At 34.9% G+C, this 23,867-nt stretch overlaps 1 protein-coding gene across 9 annotated transcripts in view; it reads right to left on the bottom strand.

Moving 5' to 3' along the window:
- Positions 1 to 23,867, bottom strand: part of LOC145671106 (voltage-gated inwardly rectifying potassium channel KCNH6-like) — a 754,568-nt gene that overhangs the window by 70,615 nt on the left and 660,086 nt on the right. For 8 of the 9 annotated variants that reach the window (XM_081739884.1, XM_081739878.1, XM_081739885.1 and 5 more), the window contains 3 exons: positions 19,405 to 19,547; positions 14,760 to 14,953; positions 850 to 1,034 (listed from right to left, as the gene is read on the bottom strand). In XM_081739884.1, coding sequence (XP_081596010.1) covers positions 850 to 1,034; positions 14,760 to 14,953; positions 19,405 to 19,547 — 522 coding nt within the window. The remainder of the gene's footprint in view (positions 1 to 849; positions 1,035 to 14,759; positions 14,954 to 19,404; positions 19,548 to 23,867) is intronic. The other variant, XM_081739879.1, reaches the window with a different exon arrangement.

The raw sequence follows: 23,867 nt of genomic DNA, 5'->3' as shown, positions 1-23,867 counted from the left end.
AAAAATTGAACTTTAAAGGTCCATAGCTTCAAAACTATGGGAGCTACCGTAGTCGTGTCAAGACTTCACTTAGGGACTAACGTGTGCGCTATCCAAAAATGCATGTTTCAGAATCCTAAGGTACTCACGCAACAATTTTTATAAAGGGAGTTGGGTTACAAACATATAATTTGAAGTACTCACCAACTACCTCAATGAAAATTTGTTGCGAAAGTACTGCAGGGTTCTGAAACATCGATATTTAGATAGAATACATACTAGTTCCTAAGTGAAGTCTTAACCCGACTACGGTAGGTTCCATAGTATTGGAGCTATGGACCTATAAAGTTCATTTTTTCATGTTTTCGGCAGCCTTTAACTCCGAAAAAAATCATTTATGCACCCAGGTTGGTCTATACTTTTTGTCTTATCTTGGTGTCAGGAATCACCTCCCAAACGTTGTCGGTGTTGTTTTGAAACATCCTGTATATATGCAAATCTCGTAATAAACGTGACTTACGAGGATCGCCAAACAATCAAGTATTTTCGTAAATAATAGTATGAAGACAGAGTAATATCTCAGTTTAATTATATACCAAATATAATACGAGGTATTATTTATTTGAAGGAACTAAAAAATATATATATTTGTTGAATTTTAAGGTATCGTAAAATAAAAATCATTATCTTTGGTAAATTACGGCACTCTATGAAATCTTTACAGAAATATTGTGTGTCACAAAGTCTATTGCTTAAGTACTATTGCTACTTAATATTGGCGAGTATTGTTTGGATTCTCTAAATAAATTTTAAGAATACGAATACTGAAAAGTTCAATAAAGCAATGAAAATCAATGAAAGAATACGTACTAATCCGATCCGTCCTCACTGGATTCTCTTCTCGCTGGCAAAGCATTATTTTGGTTTAACCTTCGACGACGTGGTAGCTTGTACGCGTGGCCTCGGACATCTGAGTCTCGATCTTGAGAGCTTGATCTAGAAGCGAGGTATATCTTGTGCCGCCCAACACGAGGATCCACTCCTGCCAACTCCTCCTTTCCAAAAGACGTGTTGATTTCATTAGTATATTTTAAATAAATAAATAAATAAAAAGTGAACAAGTGCAGAGACTAAGAATTATGCTAAAACACTTTGGAAGAAAATGAGTGACACATACGATTCACTTCTTATGAATCGCTAATCATAGTAAAATCTAGAACTTGTTTCTGTATCGTGTTCTGCAAATTTATTTTATAAATTTCTCATATTACATCCGACATCGATTATATGTGAGCATCCATAAAAGCATACTGGATTACACATGAAATATTCTATTTGCTTTTGTCAGTGATTACACAAAGTACTTCCAACATAGTATTGTAGATATAGGATAATGTAAGTATAAAGTAAATAGGAAAAAAAAACAACATTCAAAATAAACTTAATTTTTGCATCTTTGCAGCTTGTAAGTTTTTACCGATTAAAATAACAAAAAATTGAAAGGCACTGCTTTACAAACACCATTAAATACCGTTTTAAAAAATCATTATACAGACTAGTTGCTCCCCACAAGTACAGATGATTGCATGCTAGTGACATCGTTTAACGTCAGGTAAGACGCGGCGCAGCTAGTGACAACTGTTAGCCCGATTGTAAACTATTATAAGCATAACTGACAGACTAAGGTGTTTGCTTTTATAATAAGGATAGTTACGTAAAATAATAGAAACAGCATGAAAAAATAAAGTTCACCTTATTAATAAGAAGTCTGACTACCTGTAACTTGTAGGACACCTTGCATTCGTCGCAGAGTTAAGGCATAGAGATGTAGTGAGTCATTGCCTATTTTTCATGCAATGCAGTACTCATTTGCATTAATGATGATGAAAGATGAAATCTCTGCTGAACTCGCTGCTCTAAAACTCGTCATGGATGGTCAATAATGTTCGAGTTGAGAGAGAGAGATCGAGCGGTTTAGGAGAGTTAATGAACTTCACTCTAGTGTTCTTCAAATTGCGTCTGAACAAGTTGACTGTGCATATTGACGCATTGTTACGTTGGGAAAAGTAACGTGTCATCTGTACTGTAAGATATGCCTGGTCGTCTAAAATGTCCACATAATTTAAGGCAATAATTTGTCTTTTGAGGGTAATTATAGGACCAACAGAGTATCATGCAAATTCAGGCTAACAACGACATAGACCTGAAGCTATGTTTAACGGTAAGAAGTAAGTAGTCCTAAGGTTAAGTCTGAGCGTGTGCCATACATAAGTTCGACTTATAGTTGAAAATAAAGGAAAATAGCTCATTGTAGTACATTACCTCCTTTTATTCAGGTTTTTTAATTCTCAGGATAATCCTTTTTGCACTGCCGAGTTCGTGCTGATGATAAGAGGTTTCCAAAACGCAGCCGGACCGCGGATATTCACGTTAAGTAGCTCTAGTTGAACTGCAATTGTGCAAGCATGTACTTCCAGATACTGATTAAACTCTGTAGGCAGTTGTACCACATTAGCTCTACAGGGCATCCAAGAAGTTCCCGTTCCCATAGGTTTGAGTGTCACAGAGAAAAAATGTCTTTGTAATTTTCTTTATGGTCTTGGCAACACTACTTTCATGGTCACAGTCAGCATTATGTATAACTCCAGCTTTCAAGTACTGTATAGTATCCTTGCATTCAAAGTCCGTAGAGAATTTCAGTTATGAAGCTATGACTGATGTGGGTGGCTACATTTACATAATTGAGAAACAGTAAGTGGCATGTACGTGGATACACGAATGACCACGCACAGGGAAAACTATGGTACAAATAATGGCTACGTTTAGAGATCACTTTGGCAAGGACACACTTCGTAAAGCAACTCTACTTGACTAGGAGAAATGTGATTCTGCTTTAGGACGTGACAGATAAATTATGCAGTGGACGTAAGAAAACGCGTGAGAAAATATGCCACTCGATTGCTAGTGCTTGAAAGCCGAGATACCTGACAGTACTGTCTATGACCTAGAAAACAGTGTTACTAATACCAAAACTAAAATTACATTGACATTTTGCTGTAATAGTCCTAGTAATTTTGGACTTCTCAGACACGCTATGAGATTCTTTGTGAAAATACTTTGTAAAGTTGTTCGGCGGTACCTCTCACTTGCGGTTGGTTTAGTCTGCAATTTCTCTTCTCTGATTATGCCCTGTCGCGAGTTCACTATGCTATCATTTGTTGCTCTCGATTCACATATACATTAACAATTGTGGAGCTCATTGCCATATACTTGCTCCAATTAACCACGTACCTTCAATTTGCTTTCTTTGAATATCGGAGTGGTCTCCCATTTTGTAAGCATGTAGCCTATTGGAAATACGAATTGGTACTACACCGCCTCGCGAGTATTAGCTATTAATCAACACAGCACTAACACAAAACAATTGCAGTGCACAAATGTTGCTAGTTACAAAGACTATATGTTGCTGTGAATGAGTGTTTCCATTATTTTGGTAACTATCTGTATATATTAATTATTGGAAAAGAGTAGTCATAATGTTTTACAAAATACAAAAATAAATGAAGTTTAATAATTTTCGCTACATGTCTTATCAGATGAGGAAAAGATGCAGTAGGAAGAAAAGAAACATTAGAAACAGAGAAGTAGTTGGAAGCGTTCAGTTGGGTGCCATATTTGAATCCATAAGCACGTTATAGTATCCCAAGTTTGGAAGAGCTTAGTTCAAAGGCTTAGAACAAAAAATTAAAGCATAACCATTCGGAAAGTAACAATAAAAAGTATTTGCATGATTGTTTATGTACAGTGGTTTTCAACGTGGGTGTTAACACCTCTATAAGGTGTTCTCGTTTCCAAAGGAGGCACTGGAACAAAAAGATGTAATTGAGGGGGGCTTTGACCACTTAGGGGGTGTTTGAGATTTCATGATCTGTTGAACTCTTTTCTTGTTATTGACGAAATTCATAATGCATTTAAAAAAAATATCAACCGTTTAAGACGATTTAAGAAATACGAGATGTGATCAAAAAATACGGTAGAACCAAAGTAATAAGCTTACACGGAATTTCATTTAATCCCCTTCAAACTACTGTCCTTGGCTAGCAATGCACTTATCCCAACGATGAATCCGTGATTGGAAGCATTTCTTGAAGGCTTCTTTCGGAAGAGCGTTCAGCTGCTTTGTCGTGGCCCTCACAAGGTCAGGAATGGTGTCAAAACGGTTTCCTTTAAAACAAGATTTTAATTTTTTGGGGAGAGCCAGAAGTTGCATGATGCTATATCTCGAGAGCACAGAGAAAGTGGATAAACAAGAATATTTTTTCGACAAAAAACTCGCGCATCAAAAGCAAGGTGTGGCACGGTGTGTTTTCGGTGTGGAAGAAGAAAATCATTTACCCATTTAATCGGCGGTTAAAATGCTTTTCATGAACTCATACGAGATGTTTAGTTCTTTGGAAAGCTCTCGAATAGTCATTTGTCTGATTGAGCACATCATTTGTGCCACGTTTTGCACGTTTTCAACTGTTTTTTACGCTGAAGGATGTCTTGATCGTTACTCATTTTCAACCGACTCCTTGCAGCTTTTGAATCGCTCATACAACTTATAAACAATCTTCAATGCCACCGCTTCATCGTCATACACCGATTTTGATATTTCGTGAGCTTCTTTGGCACTTTTTTGCAACTTAGAACTAAACTTAATGTTGGTGCGCGACAAACACTCTTAACATGTCCTCACTCTTCTGCTTCTGAAAGTCAACTCGTTCAAATTCGACACTGACTGTACCAAAAGTTTAGGCTACCGGGCTTACTAGTTGAAATGAATACAACATCGATAGATTACATTGTGTAACTACATTCACCGTGTAATGATGTAGATTCTTCAACGCTGATTTTAAGAAGGCTACATACTATTTCAAAGCTTTCTCTGGTTTCTAGACTGATTCGATCAAGTCTTACGTTCAGTCTTGTGCAAGTGAGGATTAGCTTAAGATCATGGAGAGGACGCTCAGGACAATTGCATTCACCCAAGGGAGCGCTAGACTCGAAAAGGTTAAGAACCACTGTTTTATAACATAAATATAAATAATGCACTAATTGGAGATATTAGCTTTCAAGCCTTGAACAGATTGTCAATATGGAATAGAGACGTGGGAAGAAAAGAAAAAAATATATTACTACAGAGAGAGACATCCGATCGTTGACACTGTTACTCTCTTATTGTTTTCTTCTTTTCTCTAGAGACTCTTGAAATCTAAGTATTTATTTAGTGCTTCAATTCCTATTGATTCAATTATTACCAACAGAAAATTTTGCAATAATATGCAGCATTTAATTTGCAGTCAATAATTGCTTTTTAAACATTTTATATTATTTATTTATTTATTTATTGACAATAATGCATCATACTATGCTCTATAGTAATATTCTTTATAATATATAAATAAAATGAAGGAAAGAAATGTAGAATTTTCTTTCCTACATTGAAGTTATCCAGACATATACTATATTTACTATGCGATGCTTATACGTGCGAATGGTGCTGTTTTTAGAGAAATGTATGGCACAACTCTGGAGAAAGTCCTACGCAACAGTGAAATGTAATGGTATTTCTTCTCAGTACCTATTACATGTAAGTATCTTTTCCGTATAATTTCATTTGACATCACTAATCATTTTCGTTTTGTTCAATATGGTTTAATGAATTTAATCTCAAAAATGCAAAATTTGCCTCAATTTTACACATTGAGGAACACAGATACATCTTCACGAGTGCCTACTGTCCTCTTCTACGTGGTATTAGGAAGAAGACACACTACCAACCTACTATTTAGTTAATTCTATGCCTTTAGAAACCTAGAGATTCACCATCGAACCGATGATTGGGTTGGAATCTAGCGTCCCGTTGAGCAGTAAGGCTATATTAGACATGACCTACAGCCCGAATCACATAAACTCTCATCGGGAATCGAAGTTGGGTCTTCCGCATCGAAGAAGCATACGCTAACCATATACCTATGACGGAGCTCGCAGAAACAAAGAAACAATAACGGATACTACTCAGTGCGAAACCAATCAAATTAGAATCGGTACTCTCTACTCGGAGGTTCATCGTCGTAGAAACAAAGGAATGCCATTGCACACTGTAATAGTGAATAATCTGTGAAGAATGTGAAAGAGTGTAATAGTGAATAGTCTGTGAAGAATGCGGAAGAGTGTAATAGGAAATAATCTGTGAAGAATGTGGAAGAGTTAAATAGTGAGTAATCTGTGGAGAATGTGGTATAGCAAGTAGTCTGTGAAGAGTGTGACACTACTGTCAATAGTCTGTGATGAGTATAAGGATGGCGGGCTTTGGCATGAGTCAAAGAGTTTGTGGGAGCAAGAATGAAGTTGGAGTATGCAAGTGGGCTTGTTAGAAGTACTGTGAAGAATATTATTTAGTAGCATGGGGATAAAATTTACTAAAGTACTTTTGAAGTTTGTGTGCATGTACCCGTGTCCGTAAATAAAGAGTACCTTAGTTTGGAAGTAGTTATTTTAATAGTAAAAGTAATAGCAGTATAGCGTGTATAAGTTTCACCAGTATAGCAGTGGCGACGAGGTAAAAGGATTTACAATATGGCAGGTTCCAAACTTTTTGAAGCATTTGAAGTGGAAGACCAGGAAATAAGTGATTATTTGGACAGGTTTGATCAATTCTGCATAGCCATGGAGTTACCGGCCGCAAAGAAAGTGCCTACATTGATCGCGTCTATCGGTGCAAAAACATACAAACTATTGAGAGACATTTGTGAACCGGAAAAGATACAAGATCTGACCTACGCAAAAATCAAAGACAAGTTAGTGTTACACTTCCGACCAAAACTCAACACAATTTCAGAACGGTACAAATTCAGATTTATTCAACAGTTACAAGGTCAATCCGTTACCGAATTTGTAGCCACGTTGAGACAGCAAGCAGCATTGTGTAAATTCGGCACATTTTTAGAAGAAGCATTACGGGATCAGTTTATATATGGCATCAACGACGATAATGTGCGTAAGAGATTGTTAGCAGAAGACAATATGACCTTCACAGTAGCTGTTCAAATGGCAGTGCAAACGGAAACTATTGGTAACGACATGGCAATCATGAGAAAGAAAGAATTCGAAGAGGTTGGTCAGGTGAATGTGTTGAGTCATTGTCAAGGTAAGCCAAATAAGCAAAATCAAACACAGGTAAGGTACAGCAGTAACAGTGGAAATAGTAATAAAGCAGAACGGTACAAGGGTAAATTTTTGTGTGGTAAGTGCGGGAAACAACATAACAAATACTCCTGTCCTGCGAAATATGTGAAGTGTAATTTTTGTGGTGTGCAAGGCCATTTTCAGAAAATGTGTTTTAAAAGACATGAAGTACAAGGGACTATTGACGCAGAGGACGTAACCGAAAAAGTGAAAGAAATTAAAGTGACCACCCCAGAAACGTCAGTAATGCAGGAAGAAAACTTAGATAAGATCGTTGAATTATTGGCAATGGACGTACCAGACGGTAAACGCAAGGACTTATGTAACATACCGCTAAAATGTGACGGTAAGATAGTGTTTTTGGAACTAGATACCGGTGCCGCAGTGTCAGTAATCAGTAGAGATGCATGCAACGAACATTTCCCCAACAAACAAGTGGTATCGGATACCATTAAATTATGCAATGCCGATGGTAGACCGTTAGACACTAAAGGTAAAATAATGGTGGAAGTGCAGTGGAAAAGTAGTAAGTGGCAGTTACCATTATATGTACTGGATGCTAAACTAAACCAACCAATTGTGGGACGTTCATGGATCAATATACTTTGGCCCTGTTGGAAAGAACAGTTTAGTAGTAATATTGCTTCGATAGGAACAGATGACGCAACTGTAGCTGACAACTTAGCAAGTAAAATCAAAGATGAGTTCAAAGAAGTGTTTGAGGGGGACTTAAACACACCAGTTAAAGGGTACAAAGTGGTATTACCAGTGAAAGAAGAAGCGGTACCAATTTTCAAGAAGGCATACGAAATACCGGTAAGTTTGAAACCACAAGTGAAAGATGAGTTAGACAAGTTGGTGCAACAAGGAATTTTGACGCAAGTGGATTATTCCGATTGGGCGACGCCATTGGTATTAGCGAGAAAAAAAGATGGAAGCATCAGGTTATGCTGGGACTTTCGCGTGACGGTAAACAAAGTTCTGGAAAAAGTATCGTACCCACTACCACGCATTGAAGACTTAATGAACAAGTTGAAGGGTGCCCATTGTTTAGTATTGTGTGATTTAAAGCAGGCGTACCAACAATTGTTGATCCATGAAAATTCATTAAAATACATGACACTAAACACACCTTGGGGCTTGTACCAACACAAAAGACTGGGTTGAGCTGTGCAGCACAACTTTTTCAAAAGTTTATGGAGTCAGTGTTACAAGATTTACCGTGGGCTGCATGTTTCTTGGATGATGTGATAATATGGGGAAAAGATACGTATGATTGTTACGAAAAGACACGGATACTTCTACAAAAGTTCAAGGATCTGAATATCAGACTGCGGGGAGACAAGTGTGTTTTCTTCAAACAGGAAATAGAGTATTTGAGACATCATATTAGTCCAGAAGGAATTAAACCAATGGAAGATAAGGTGGAAGCGATCATGAAATGTCCCGAACCGACGAATGTAACGCAACTGAAGGCCTTCCTAGGCATGCTTTCATTTTACCATAGACAACTACCTGGCTTAGCGTCAAAAATTCCGTCGCTGTATACATTACTAAGAAAAGGAGCCATATGGTGTTGGGAAGAACGACATGCACAAGAATTTACACATGCGAAAGAACTGCTAAAGAAGGCGGAAATACTACATCTATTTGATGAGAAGGAAGAGGTGGTACTCATTACTGATGCATCACAGGATGGAATCGGCGCTATGCTGTGTAACAAAGTGAATAACAAGTTGAAGACGGTTGCGTGTACGTCAGCAACATTGAGCAATGCAGAACGTAACTATGCCCAGTTCGAAAGAGAAGCATTAGCGATAATACACGGAGTAAAGAAATTTCATAAATATTTGTTCGGTAGACGTTTTACAATTATTACAGATTCTATGCCAGTCAAGATCATATTCGGAGAAAAGGCTATTCCAGACGCAGCTTCACAAAGACTCCAACGATGGATGCTGTTCTTGTCTTCGTACGACTTCAAAATCCTTTATAGTAAGCAAGTGGAAGTAGCAGATTTCCTATCCAGACTACCGATTAATGAGGCACCAGTGGATGTAAAAATAGACGAAAAAGAGTTCATAAGCCAAATAATGTTGGCACCATTAACGCTCCAAGAAGTCCTGGAGGCATCGGAAGAAGACCGACTATTATGTCAAGTGAGAGAATGGATAATAAAAGGCTGGCCCAGGAAGTTGAAGGAAGAACATAATACTACAGAGTTAAGAACATTCTTTAACAACAAGCAAAGACTTTCAGTTGTGAACAAATGTGTGATTATGGAAGGCAAAATTGTACTCCCACATAAGCTAAGGAAGAAATATCTGGAACAGCTACACAGGAATCATCTAGGTGCTTGGAGAATGCTGGCTGTAGCTAAGGAAGCAGTTTGGTGGCCAGGTTTAGACCGTGATATCAAAAAAATGAGCGAATTTTGTGAAACGTGTAATAGCATGCATAGGAATAACTCGAAAAATCAATATAGTAGTTGGAAAGCAGAAGCACAACCGATGGGAAGAGTGCATGTAGATCACTTTGATTGTGTGGGATCTAAATTTTTGCTGTTAGTGGACAGTTATTCAAAATGGATCCAAGTGTGGAATGTAAATTCAACGACAGCATCTGAAACTAAACAAAAGTTAGACGAGTTTTTTCAAATTTTCGGGTATCCAAAGACTTTAGTATCAGATAACGGACCTCCTTTCACATCATTTGAGTTCACGACATACCTAAAGGAAAGAGATATCAAGGCAGTGCTAACCCCACCATACAACCCAGAAAGCAATGGAATCGCTGAAAAAGCCGTGCAGACAGTAAAGCAGCTTTTAAGAAAACAGTTTTTAGACAATAAATATACATGGAACCGTAGATTAGGAGAGCATAAGCTGAAAGAAATATTATACATGCTTCGTTTCACACCGAGTAAGGCAACAGGGAAACCACCAGCGGAATTGATGTTAAATTTTCAACCACGCACAATGTTTAATGTTGTACAGAAGGGAGTGTTTGAACGCGGCAAGAAAGACAGGAAAGAAGTGGAGCAACAAGAAAAGAATGAAGTGGTCTGGGTGAAGAACTATCGCGATCGTTTTCCTAAGTTTATCAAAGCCGAACTAGTCAGGCAGATGGGCCCAGTCGTGTTTTTGGTAAGAATACAAGGAAAAATACGGAAGTGCCATCGACATCAAATAATTTTTCCGCAAGCAAAGGGAGACCAAGAAGATAACATGCCAAGAAAATGTCAGGAGGATATATGGTTTCTTTGCCGGAAAAACCCGCTCACAAACGCAGCAGTGGAAGATGTACAACACGTACAACTACCTAGAAGTCCAAACATCAATTCAGAAAGTGACAGAACATCAGTCAGAGAGCAAGATCAACACCTACCAAGACAACACCCAGAAGATGGCAGAACATCAGCAGAGCAGCAAGATTGGCAGCTAGCAAGAAGATCCGGAAGGATCAGGAGACCACCTAATAGATTGTCATTGTAAAAAAAAAAAAAAAAAAAAAAAACCGGGGGAAGAGTGTAATAGTGAATAATCTGTGAAGAATGTGAAAGAGTGTAATAGTGAATAGTCTGTGAAGAATGTGGAAGAGTGTAATAGGAAATAATCTGTGAAGAATGTGGAAGAGTTAAATAGTGAGTAATCTGTGGAGAATGTGGTATAGCAAGTAGTCTGTGAAGAGTGTGACACTACTGTCAATAGTCTGTGATGAGTATAAGGATGGCGGGCTTTGGCATGAGTCAAAGAGTTTGTGGGAGCAAGAATGAAGTTGGAGTATGCAAGTGGGCTTGTTAGAAGTACTGCGAAGAATATTATTTAGTAGCATGGGGATAAAATTTACTAAAGTACTTTTGAAGTTTGTGTGCATGTACCCGTGTCCGTAAATAAAGAGTACCTTAGTTTGGAAGTAGTTATTTTAATAGTAAAAGTAATAGCAGTATAGCTAGTACAAGTTTCACCAGTATAGCACACACTATCATGTACGAAACCAATCCAGCTAGGATTGGTATTCTACTTTCCAACGGTTTTGTCTGATATCATTTTCCCCTCTTTTCCTAAGTCTATCCAAAGCCTTTTCACTCTATATATATATCCCACGTGAGTTTTCTATATGTACAACTACTTGAAAACGCTTCTTCATACACTAGTTAATCTTATGAAGCGAAATGGTATGTGATTACAATCGTTAGAACTCATCGTTTATGTTCAAAATAGCATCACCCAATATTATTTTGTAACCACTCCATCTCTATACAATTCTATTGTGTAGATAAAAGAAAATCTGTTTTAACAGTGGAGGCCATTGTTTCCTTAAAATACAAATTTATCAATGGTTTAATGCCAGATTCCTAGCTTTAATAAAGAACTGATATACTTGTATATATTGTACATATTCACAACACTTTTATGTATTGTACTCCATACTTTTCTCCTTATAAATGCTTTGACAATTCTGAAGCATATTCAAATTCTTTGCGTCAGTACATTTCTTGTTTATTATCCCAATACATTGTACTAGCAATTAGTTTTATAAATACCTGAAGCTATTATTGAATTAATAAAACTGCGGTTGTGAGTGCAGTAAAAGGTTAATGTCAGTATATAAAAAAAACTGTATTAACAAGGACAAAAAACGTATTACGGAAGTTAAGAATAAAAATTCTGTTTCACGATTGTCCGAACATCTAGAAGAAGCAAGTTACGTGGTACAAGAAGTAAAAGTGTTAAAAAAAAAAAAAAAAAAATGCAAACAAGCAAGTAATTCCTTCATTAAATCTGGGGACTTATCCTTAAACCAGAAGTAACAAATTTGGATTATAAAATAAAAATTAAAAATAAAAATAAAAATAAAAATAACACTGTTAGAACAGTTTTTGAACTACAAAGTCAGGACCGTAACTTAGATTTTTTCTGGGGGATTGGGGAGGAAGCATTAATACGCGTATTTGGGACCTCTAGAAAAAGTTATTTTTCTAATCCTTGTGTCTCCTTGTTCAATCCTTCTCTTACTCTTTATTGGCCCTCCCGCACGGCAAGGTCTGTGGGGCCGTTAGTTATGCCCCTGGGTCCATTCCATGTATGACAAATTAATTAAGAGGATAATATTGACAAATCTCAAAGCTATACGAATAAATATTATTTTAGGGCCCCTAATAGTAAACTTTTTTTTTTTTTTACTAAAATGGGCCCATTCAGTGTGAAAAAGTTATATAAATGTGTAGAGCATTATCAACACTAATGTTACATTGGAATTTGACGGTGAGCCATGACGATTGACACAGAGTATCTCGCGTTGAGGCTAACAAAACACATGGAAAAGTTTTTTTTTTTAAATTTAATTATTATGGAAGTTTTTCGATTGTTTTATTACTTAAATTTCAATTTTTAACTCGTGTCTTCTTGTCAATTCCCGATCAAAGCGGAGAAAGTAAATATAAATACTGATGGAGGATTTCCATGTAAAAAAGTGGGAAAACACTTACACTTAAGTTAATAATTAAATTATTTTCCTATTGTCAAAAATATCATATTCAGAAATGTGATGATTTTTTTTCTAAGTTTGCCTCTCCTGAATAAGGTTATGGCAGTGTCCAATATTGTAAGATTGTTGTTTTGCATATACTTATATTTTAAACCTGTTCGCGAATATTTTCACGAACTAACATTTCGATAACTCAGGGACATATGTTTCAGAAGTTTTTTTTCTGTCTTTCTATCTTTATTTTTTTCTACTTTATACAACTTGTTGGTAGCATCGCACTTTATTTCGCATAACAATCTAACATCAGTTATTATATAGCTCACGATACTACATTGTACGACGGGATCTTGCCGATCACATATCATGAGATGGATAATGACTGATTCTTGAAACTTCTTTCTAAACCAGAATCTACCACTTTTTAACTACCTAACTATTTTACGACGCTAGATCAACAACAAAAATTCTTTCATCGTGAGTCAAACCTAGAACACGCACAACAAAGACAGAGATACGGCTTCACAGGATATTAATTTTTGTGTAATCGACTTAATTTGAAATGTTTATTCAACCATGATGTTTCTTATATTTTCATTTCTTAAAATTCAAAAAAACTCTCCAAGAATACTTTTATGATATTTCAACTGATTTTCGTTTTCAGTCTGAAAGATCAATAAGGATCAAAAAGTAAATGATATTTTTTTTGAAAAACAAAAGAAGTAAATGAGTATGAAAGATATATTTTAAAAATGAAGAGTAAGTAAATGAGTACGAAGGATATTTTTAAAATGACGAGAAAGTAAATTAGCATGAACTATATATTTTATGAAAAGAAAAGGAAGTAAATAAATATGAAGGACATATTTTTAAAAAAGAAAAGAAATAAGCATGAAGGATATTTAAGAAAGAAGGAAAGTAGGTTCTTTTTTTTAAAAAAGAAAAGAACGTAAATGAGTATGAAGGACAAGAAGAGAAAGAAAATGATATGAAGGTTATATTTTATAAAAATGAAAAGAAAGTTAATGGATATGAAGGATATTCTTTTTGAAAAAGAAAAGAAGCAAATGAGTATGAAGGATATATTTTAAGAATGAAGAGTATGAAAAATATCTTCTAAAAAAGAAGAGAAAATAAATAAGTACGAAGGATATTTTTTAAAAAAGGAAGAGAAAGTAAATAAATATGAAGAACATATTTTTAAAAAAGAAGAGAAAAGAGATGAGCATGAAGGATATATCAAAGCGAAGAGAAAGTAAATAAGTATGAAGATAGGAAGAGCAAGTATATGATATGAAGGTTATATTTTGTTAAAATGAAAAGAAAGTAAATAAGAATAAAGAATATTTGAAAAAAGAAGCAAACGAGTATGAAGGATATCTTGTTTTTTTTTAAAAAAAGAGAAAGTAAATGAATATGAAGGATATCTTTTTAAAAAAGAAGAGAAAGTAGGTCAGTGTAAGATTTTTTTTTAAAAGAAAGAAGAGAAAGAAAACGAGTGTGAAGGACACCTTTTTTAAAAGCATAGGAAGAAGAAGAAGCAATTAGAATTGACAGGTTATTCTGAGAAAAATAGCTTAAGATTACATTATTATTATTATTAATTCACAGATGATATAATGGTTATTGTATTCACTTTGGCATGTAGTACTGAGTTGGATTTACGGTAGACTCAAGCTTTCTCAACATTGGAGAAAGTGGGAGGCTACTTGACCAAAGAAGCTGCAACCTATGAGTTTGGAATGTGTAACATACAAATATTAGAAATATCAATGTGCTGACCACGTCTCACACAAATACTACTACCAGAAACTTCCTTAACTGCGCGCCGTAGTTAATAATAATATGAGGAGAGCACAAAAGCAACGCATACTATTTATTTCTTCCACGTTATAGTTAACAGGTATTGGTATTAGCACTAAACTGTTTGATTGAAGATTTTGCTTAAGTTAGAAAGGTTTTGCTTAAGTTCTCGTGTTCACTGATGAGGGAAATCTGGCCATATCAAAAATAGCTTACATAATATAAGTAAAGAATTAAACATATTTTTCTTTTATACTCACATCTCTCATATTGAAAGTGATTTCCAAATTATTACTGAAAGATTCTGCAAACTCTGGATATAAATCAAGTACATCCAAGAGGTCATCTCGGTGAATTTTGTGCAAATCACAGTAAGTCAAGGCACGCACATTGCAAGAAGACTTCCCGACAGTGGGATGGATGCATGGGTTTTCTCCAAATATATCATCCTTGCCTGCAATAATAGAAGTCAAATGTATTAGACTTATTAATAAGTTTATCTACAGGTGAAAATTACAGGATAAGAATAAAATAGTAAGTTTTCCTGTCATAATAAAGATTCGTTCCTCATCGATTTTAGCAAATCTTAATTACACTGTGCAACACGAAATCTGTCCTTTACATAAAAATATGTTTTTCTTATGTATTTTTGCATAAGAAAATCACATATGTACTAACTTTTTATGTATCACATACCAATTTTGTAAAAAATTGACACGTTTGAAATTTTACACTGTAAAATATCGTATTTGCACGCGTGGTGATGAAATATGGTTAATGTTTTGTTTAGTTATTGAAATTTAGAGGACCTTTCCAGCAGCGAGGCTATATGAGACGCAGGCCTACAGTTTAATGTGGGATCTGAGCCACCGTGTCTTTCAATGTTCTTCTACCGGAAATCAAACTCGAGACCCTGTGTACCGAAGGCGCGAGTGTTACTCATTAGATGAGCGGGGAGGGGAAAAATGTGCTTAAGATAAAAAATTGTGACATATGAAATATACTTTACAATATATGATAATTTAAACATCACCCAAGCGACAATTTTTCTTCTTCACAGAAGAAATACGCTGTTTAAAGAGGGGTTCTCCTCATCCCTCCAATTTTCTCCTACTGCGTAAGGGTCTTTTTCTGCGTTATAATAGGGAACACTAGTTTCTCATATTTCTCCTCACTCTATATCTTCATTTCAGTTGGTAACCAATTTACATCTAGTGACAAGCTAGATCAGATTTGTGTTACCTAACTCTGCTGCCATATACTCACGCATCAGAGTAATTTTTGGTTCGATTGTATTGTTATTTGCTGGGTAGTGTTTCGTTAGGAGTAGTCGGATTTGTCGCATTGTGTACTTTTTTGTGGTAGTGTGTGCTTTGCATCTGGGTTTCAAGATAGTGTTGAATAAACATTTTGCTATAAATAGTTGAGTGCAATGTCCTTGCATGTAAAAATAGATCTGACTTAGGTAGGCCTTGTTACGTGTATGGTGAAGCTACATTTAAGACTCAGAAAAGCACCCTTACACCTTTAGTTAAAAAGGCTTATGAAGTGTATTTTGGCTGTAGAGTTGAAGACCAGAATAAGTCTTTTGCTCCATTACGTGTTCCAGAAATTTGAGAAGCTGGCTACAAAGAAAACGTAGTTCTATGAAATTTGCTATTCCTACGATTTGGAGCGAACAAATAGATCATGTAACTGACTGTTACTTTTGCTTGACAGATGTAAAGGGCTTTTCTTCTAAATCTAATCATCAGATGCAGTACCCTAATTTAAAGTCAGCTCTTCAACCAGTTTCCCACAATGAAGATATTTGAGTCCCTAAAACTCCGGAACATTATACTATTGATTCAGAGGAAGATACTTCAGACGTTCCAAACAACAGGGAAGATGTAGACCTTCAGACATCCACATCCAGTGAACGTCACCTCATTTGATCACACAAGAAGAGTTTAATGATCTTGTATGAGACTTAAATCTTCCTAAAAGAAAAGCAGAATTGTTGAGTTCCAGGCTTCAAGGTTTTAACCTCTTAGCTCAAGATGTTAGAATAGATTTGTTTAGAAAACGACAAAGTTGTTTTGAAGACCAGCTTGTTGAAAATGAGGGCACTGAAAAGATGTACATGGCTTTTTTTAGTCTTTGGGACATGAACATAATCTCATCTAGTGGCGCTTGCTTATTGATAGCTCGAAACTAAGTCTGAAGGCGGTGGTTCTCCATATTGGAAATGTTCACCCATCTCGTTCTGTAGCATAAGTGGCTCATGCAAAGGAGACTTCTGAAATTATGAGTGCGATATTGGACTTAATTGAATATAAAAATTTAAATGGCATGTGTGTGTGGATACATGAAATTTATTGGTATTCTCGTAGGAATGTAACAAGAATACACCAAGTATTGCTTTTCATGTGAGTGGGATAGCCGTGACAAAACAAATCCTACGTCCGTAAATACTGGTCTCAAAGACTAGATTTCATTCCTTCCACCAAAAACATATCTCGTAAACAAATTGTGAACCCTCAAGACGTGTTTTTGCCACCATTACATATCAAGCTTGGGTTGAAGAAGATTTTTTGTTAAAGCACTAGATACAGAAGATATTTCTTTCACGCAGCTTAAAGAGAAATTCTCAAACTTAAGTGAGGCAAAATTTAAAGAAGAAGCACTCCACAGATGAAAACAGTCACACAGGATGAAGAGTTTGAAACTAAATTCAGTGAAATTGTGAAGTTAGCTTAGCTCTCATTTTAATCGGTACGTTCCGGTTTTCTTAGAAATGTAAAGGCTGAAAATTATGAATCTATTATTAGTAACACGGTACGCAGTTTTCAAATCATAAGATGCAACATATTAAAATTAAACTTTTTACACTCACATCTTCATTTTTTCTTTCCTCAAAACCTCGGTGCAGTAAGTAACGAACATGGAGAACGGTTTTGTCAGGATATTACCACATTTGAAAAGCGTTACAGTGGAGAATGGGCTGAAAGTTTGCTTGCCGAATATTGCTGGTCTATCATTAGAGGGACTGCAGAAGATATCTATAAGCGTAAGCGGCCAAAGAAAGCATTTTAAAGGGTAAGTCAATAAAATTTAATATTGGTATAAATATGCCTTCCCAGCCTACATTAGATAGTAAATATATGCAAATATGTACATTTCGTATATGTTGGGGTCTGCCACTTAATGTGATTAAACGTTCTGGTTTCCACCAATGAATTCAGCACCTATTATTTAGTTTCATTTGAAGGACAGAAAAATATTTTAAATTTGTTGCACAGCGTTATAGGCACACGCTGTATTTACGACATACTAATTAACCTTCTCGTAATTTACTTTCTCATGCTTCAAATTAACGTTTAATAACAGATTTACATTATATGTATCTTTATTATCAGTACACACCGCATTTACCAAAATAGCTAATCAACCATCTCACCTTTTAACTTTCATATGTCTTAAATTAACATTTAGTAACGAATTTATATTCCACGTATCTTCATCAGTACACACTGGATTTACAACATAGCTAATCAATCATGTCGTCATATTCTTTCTTATATCTCAAATTAACGTTTAATAACAGGTTTTTATTTCATGTATCTGTATTGTTAGTACATATTGCATTTACGACATAGCTAATCAACTGTCTCCCGTCTCGTTATGTTATTTCTTATGCCTCAAATTGACGTTCAGTAACAGGTTTATATTCCGTGTATCTTTATTATCAGTATACACTGCATTTAGAACAAAGTTAATCGACAGTATCTTAATTTACTTTTTCACATTTTAAATTAAAATTTAACCACCGTTAATGCTTCCTTTTCAACGCTGAGAGGCTGTATGGGAATAGATACTGCTTGATATGGAATCCGAATTACTACTTTGTTTTCTATCCGAATCAAGTACCCTAACCGGAGGTCAAATTCAGAGTAATATGCACAGAAGGAACGCACTCTAGTCTTTTAACCACAAAAAGACATCAGAATGACGTCCGAGATGTTTCCAATGTTCCAAGAACACATTTTGAGAAACCAAAATACCCCGGATTTTAAAAATGGTTATTTTGTTTATAAATCTTAAATATATTTACTCGCAAAACTTCATTTCAGTTTCAGCCTGGACTTATGTGCATTCTGCACTTCAGAAGGTTGTATGTATATTTGGTGGCTTGAAATCCTACTTCCTTTCAAACAAAAATATCCAGTCATTTTGATTCTTTTCCCCTTCAAGTCAACTTCTTTAGTATGGCTGAAATTTCTGGCTGATAGATTCGATGTGTACAACAGAATTAAAATGAATTTCCAAGCAGAAGACTTGTCAAAGTTTTCAGTTTAATTGAACATCAATTGAATCAGTAGTTTTGAAAAGGTCATGAGTCAGAAGATGATGATTTTGCTTTAGTCCAACTTTTTATTTATCTATTTTATAACACCAATTGCTCACAACCGGGTGCTCATTTCATACAATGACAAGAAAACTGTTCTTTCTCAAACAGAGGTTGATCATTTCATATCTATCAGAATTTTCAAAAATTAAATAGTTTTTTTCCGATGTTTTCATAATTTTACCTTTCTGACTGATGACCTTTTCAAAACTACTGATTCAATTAATTTCCGAAGGTGTCGAAGATTAGTTTGAGAATCTAGTCAGGCTGAGAGACACTCATCGAAAAATGATACTATTATTTCCTGGTTGCAGCAATTTCAGGTTTGTACATGTATTTACTATTCGTTGCTATGTGTCGGATATATTAAGGCAGCTTTCATTGTTAAATTCTCGAAAATAATAATTACATGTGCATATGAAATTCATTTGAAAAAATATCCAATTACTTTAACAATTAAAATTTAACAATTTATGTAACAAAATAGATATATACGAGATAAACAATCAAATTCTTACCCAGTATTGCCATGACAATGTCATCCTTCAATATTTCTATGGAACCCCTTGCTATAAAGTACAATGAAGTAAGAACATCCCCTCGATGGACTAACGTATCGCCTGGAGGTGCATGTGTTGTTTTGAATTTCATGGATAATGCTCTGAAAGTAGAACAACCAATAAGATCAAGGTAAAAGAAAAACGATTCCTTTCTTGACGTTATTTTCTCCTCCTTTCTATTTATTTATTTACTTGAACTAATTGTTGCATAATCACATTTTCTAATATCTCACTATGACTCAATCATTATAACTATGATTTCTTGTGAATACAGGATTACTTTGCATAATACCGCTATGGTTATAAGACACGTCAGAATTACGGAAAACCACGTGATTCGATGTCTATTTTCAAAGGGTTTAAACTGAACCTATTCATCATATAAATTTAGGATAATAATTGTAGTCTGAATATAAAATTGGTGCTAAGTGCCAAAACTAAAATATTGAGTAAACAGCCCAGATATTATTTCAGTACTGATGGAACATATGGGCACGCGCATTCTTCTACAGTGAATACTAGATAGCCAGTTTTTCACTGAGCAGTGTTAAGCATATAGACTATATTTTTACATTAAACCGAATTTTTCCATTTTTGACACTTAGCACGCATTTTATATTTTAGTCCACAATTAAAGTTAAATATATATATATATATATATATATATGAGCTAAAAGTACAGAGAATCTTTTTAAATATATAAAAGTTGTAAAAAAAAGTATATTCTCCTTCAACCGTAAATGAAAATGAAATCTTTAAGTTTAAGGTCTCAGTGTTATGCTCTGTAAACTAAAGGGAACGACTGATTAATTAAGGTAAATGATCATGAAAAAGAACTGATTAAACGTAGGAAACGGGAGAAACTCGAGAAAACCCACGGACACGATGTTGAATATTACAAACTCTAATGGAGTTGGAATCGGACCAGGGCCTTCTCGCATCAGAGGTGAACATTCTACCACTGAGCCACCATGCTCCATTCTTCAATTGAAGTAAATATCGTCATATCACAAGCCAATATTCGATTCGACTTGTACATTATCTCCATCTAAACATACATCTCTTCTATGTAATGCTTTTATTTGGATATTTTTATAAAAATAAATTATTTAATAATAAATACCAAAATAAATAATTGGTAAAACTATTTATTACCAATTCGTGAAAATGTGTAATAGTAGAAACCGCATTATGTAAGGTATTCTGTTCGTATATTACTACTACTACTACTACTACTACTACTACTACTACTACTACTACTACTACTAATAATAATAATAATAATAATAATAATAATAATAAATGCTATTTACAACTATGTGTTAATATGTTATGCTATCTTAATTGTATAAGCTTTCGAGAATTTAAAGCTGAGTGTAGGGTACTAAATAAAATATTTGGGCGAGAAGTGTTTGAATAAGTGAAGTGCCAAATTGAAAAAGAAAATGTTAATATGTATTGTGGATTAAATTAGAGATTAAGAGGTAAACAATAAGTATTTACCATGAATATAAGTACAGTGTTGACGTACGTGAAAGTAATTTGTGTAATGTGAAGATCGTTTGGATTTAGGAGATGTAATAAATATATTGGAGAACATATAAAGTTTATTTATTGGATTAATGTAGTGTTGCATCGGTTAGTTATAACAAATACAAAAAGAGTGTATAAGTTTGAACATGAAACTTTTGAGAACATAACGCGGAGGTAATATTATACAAGGAGGGTAACAATGGAAGTGTGTATAGAGATAAGAATAGAAGAGGTAGAATCTTGCGACGATAATAAGCACTTATAGAGATATAAAGGAATGGACAGATCATGATGGTAAAATGGTAAGCACATATTAAATATATATATATATATATATATATATATATATAAAACTTGATTTAACAGTCCAAAAATAAAAGAAGAATTCGTTATATAAGGCTAGGAACAACATGAGGTCATACAAGATTAGGAAGCAAAAGTATATATATACAGGGTGTTTTAAAACAACACCGACAACGTTTGGGAGGTGATTCCTGACACCAAGATAAGACAAAAAGTATAGACCAACCTGGGTGTACAAATGCTTCCTTTCGAAGTTATAGGCTGCCGAAAACATAAAAAAAAGGGCTTTAAATGTCCATAGCTCCAATACTATGGGATCTACTGTAGTCGGATCAAGACTTCATTTAGGAACTAGTATGTGCCCTATCCAAATATCCATGTTTCAGAATCTCACGGTACTTTCACAACAATTTTTATAGGGGTAATTGGTGAGTACTTCAAATTATATGCCCATTGCCAAATTCACTTTATAAAAATTGTTGCGGAAGTACCTTGAGATTCTGAAACATGTATTTTTGGATAGCGCACATGTTAGTTCCTAAGTGAAGTCTTGACCCGACTACGGTACGTCCCATAGTTTCGGAGCTATGGACCTTTAAAGTTCATTTTTTCATGTTTTCGACAGCCTATGACTCCGAAAGGAAGCATTTGTGTACCCAGGTTGGTCTATACTTTTTGTCTTATCTTGGTGTCAGGAATCATCTCCGAAATGTTGTCGGTGTTTTTTTTAAACATCCTGTATATACAAAATAACAAGAAGTAAATATTAGAGGCAGAATTATAGAGAAAACCAAATACATAGTATGGTAAGGCGAAGATGCATAGGAAGATGTAACAAAGCAAATAGGGACTACAGGCACAGCAATGTAAGTGTAAATAAAGGACGATGTTACAGATTGACATATCCAAATATGATAGCCGTAAATTGGAAATTTAAAATTCTTCTCTGATTTGATGTGGACGTACGGAGATTATTAATTATAAACAAAGTTAGAGATTATACCCATTTGGTGTTAATATCGTGCTAAACAGGACTTATTACTATTTCACAGAGAGACTGAAGGAAATGAGCTGAATTGGTACTCCAGTTCCAAGTATGTTCTTTAATTTTCCTGAAAAAACAGTATCCAGCATATAGAAAATAGGTGGATTTCGAACACTACAAACGAATAAGGAGACCCATAGTCTTTCCAAGACTGGGGCATCCAGATACTGATAGGATTGTATAATGAATAATTCACCTTAACAATGCCGAAGAACATCAGATACATCGTAAACGAGTAGCGATGTTAGTGGTCTGACGAATTACGTTTCGCTTACATGGAGCTCTAAGTGAAGAAGAACGCAAGAAACAACAAACTCATCATGTCACTAAGGTGTGTAAGCTGATGATAATTTTGTGATTTTTTATTATTATTATTATTATTTCAAAGTTACAAATACTACTACTAAAACTAGCACCTGTAAAGATACAGGTCCGATATTCACATATTTCATTGCTAGTAATTTTTCATTCCTTCATTAGGGGTTATGGTGATTTGGATAGCAATATACAAGGCCGCATCATGTAACCATACAGAACTGATTTCATGAACTCTCTAATATCTTTGAGACACTCTCTTGCACTTCCATGCTAGCTGGATTTGAATACTTACAGTGTGTACTTAATGAATTGGACCATATTGATTAAAAAACATGAATACGTTGTGAAAATATACGAAGTATACTTTGGACGGATGTGTATACACAATGTCGAATAGACGCCGCTAGTTGGGAAAAAGGAGGATCAGTATACGATAGGTATAGCATGTCAATTTACAAGAGATACACGAGAGGAAAAATATAAGTAAGCAAGAATATAAAATGTTAAGTAATAAAACGATTTGCGTATTGATACGAAAAAGACTAACTATATAAAGATAATGAATATGAACATATGAATAAGAACAGAAATAAACGCCAATAAAAGAAATAAGTATAAAAGAAAAAGTCCTAAAACTATTCTATAAGGCCTTGTTTCCATTTTGTACTAATACACAATAACACACTGAGCAAGGCTATGTGATAATATGTAAAAAACAGTATCCCGTAACAGTTTCAACACAATAACTGTGTGTTCATCAGACTTCCACTCCTTCTCTGGAAAGTTATTGTGTTGAAACTGTTACGTGATACTGTTTTTTACATATTATCACATAGCCTTGCTCAGTGTGTTATTGTGTAAAAGAAAAAGATATTTAATAGAATACAGAGGTCGTACAAAGATATTTAGAAGTCACATGTATGTAACAATAAGAAGTAAATAAACATGAAAGATAAGTTTGTGTCTTGCAGATATGAAGGATAAGCTGAATTCATACTATACTTCCAAGCACATTCTTTAATTTTCGTGAAAACAATATCTAGAATATAGGAAATTAGAGGATTTCGAATACTGCAAAGGCAAGAGCAGTGCCCACAGTTGTTACAAAAACAAGATGAATAAATACTGATAGGATCGAATAATGGGTAATTCGCTTTGTTTCTTGCAGTTATTCACCGCATAGATTGAGTTCCACTTTATGTACTTTTGACTGTGATCGGGG

The sequence above is a fragment of the Thermobia domestica genome, chromosome 15 (genome assembly GCF_964235325.1).
Source record: "Thermobia domestica chromosome 15, izTheDome1.hap1.1, whole genome shotgun sequence".
In the NCBI taxonomy this organism is placed as follows: Eukaryota; Metazoa; Arthropoda; class Insecta; order Zygentoma; family Lepismatidae; genus Thermobia; species Thermobia domestica.
Note: the sequence above shows the minus strand (reverse complement) of the source record. Positions and strands in the feature narration are given on the sequence as shown.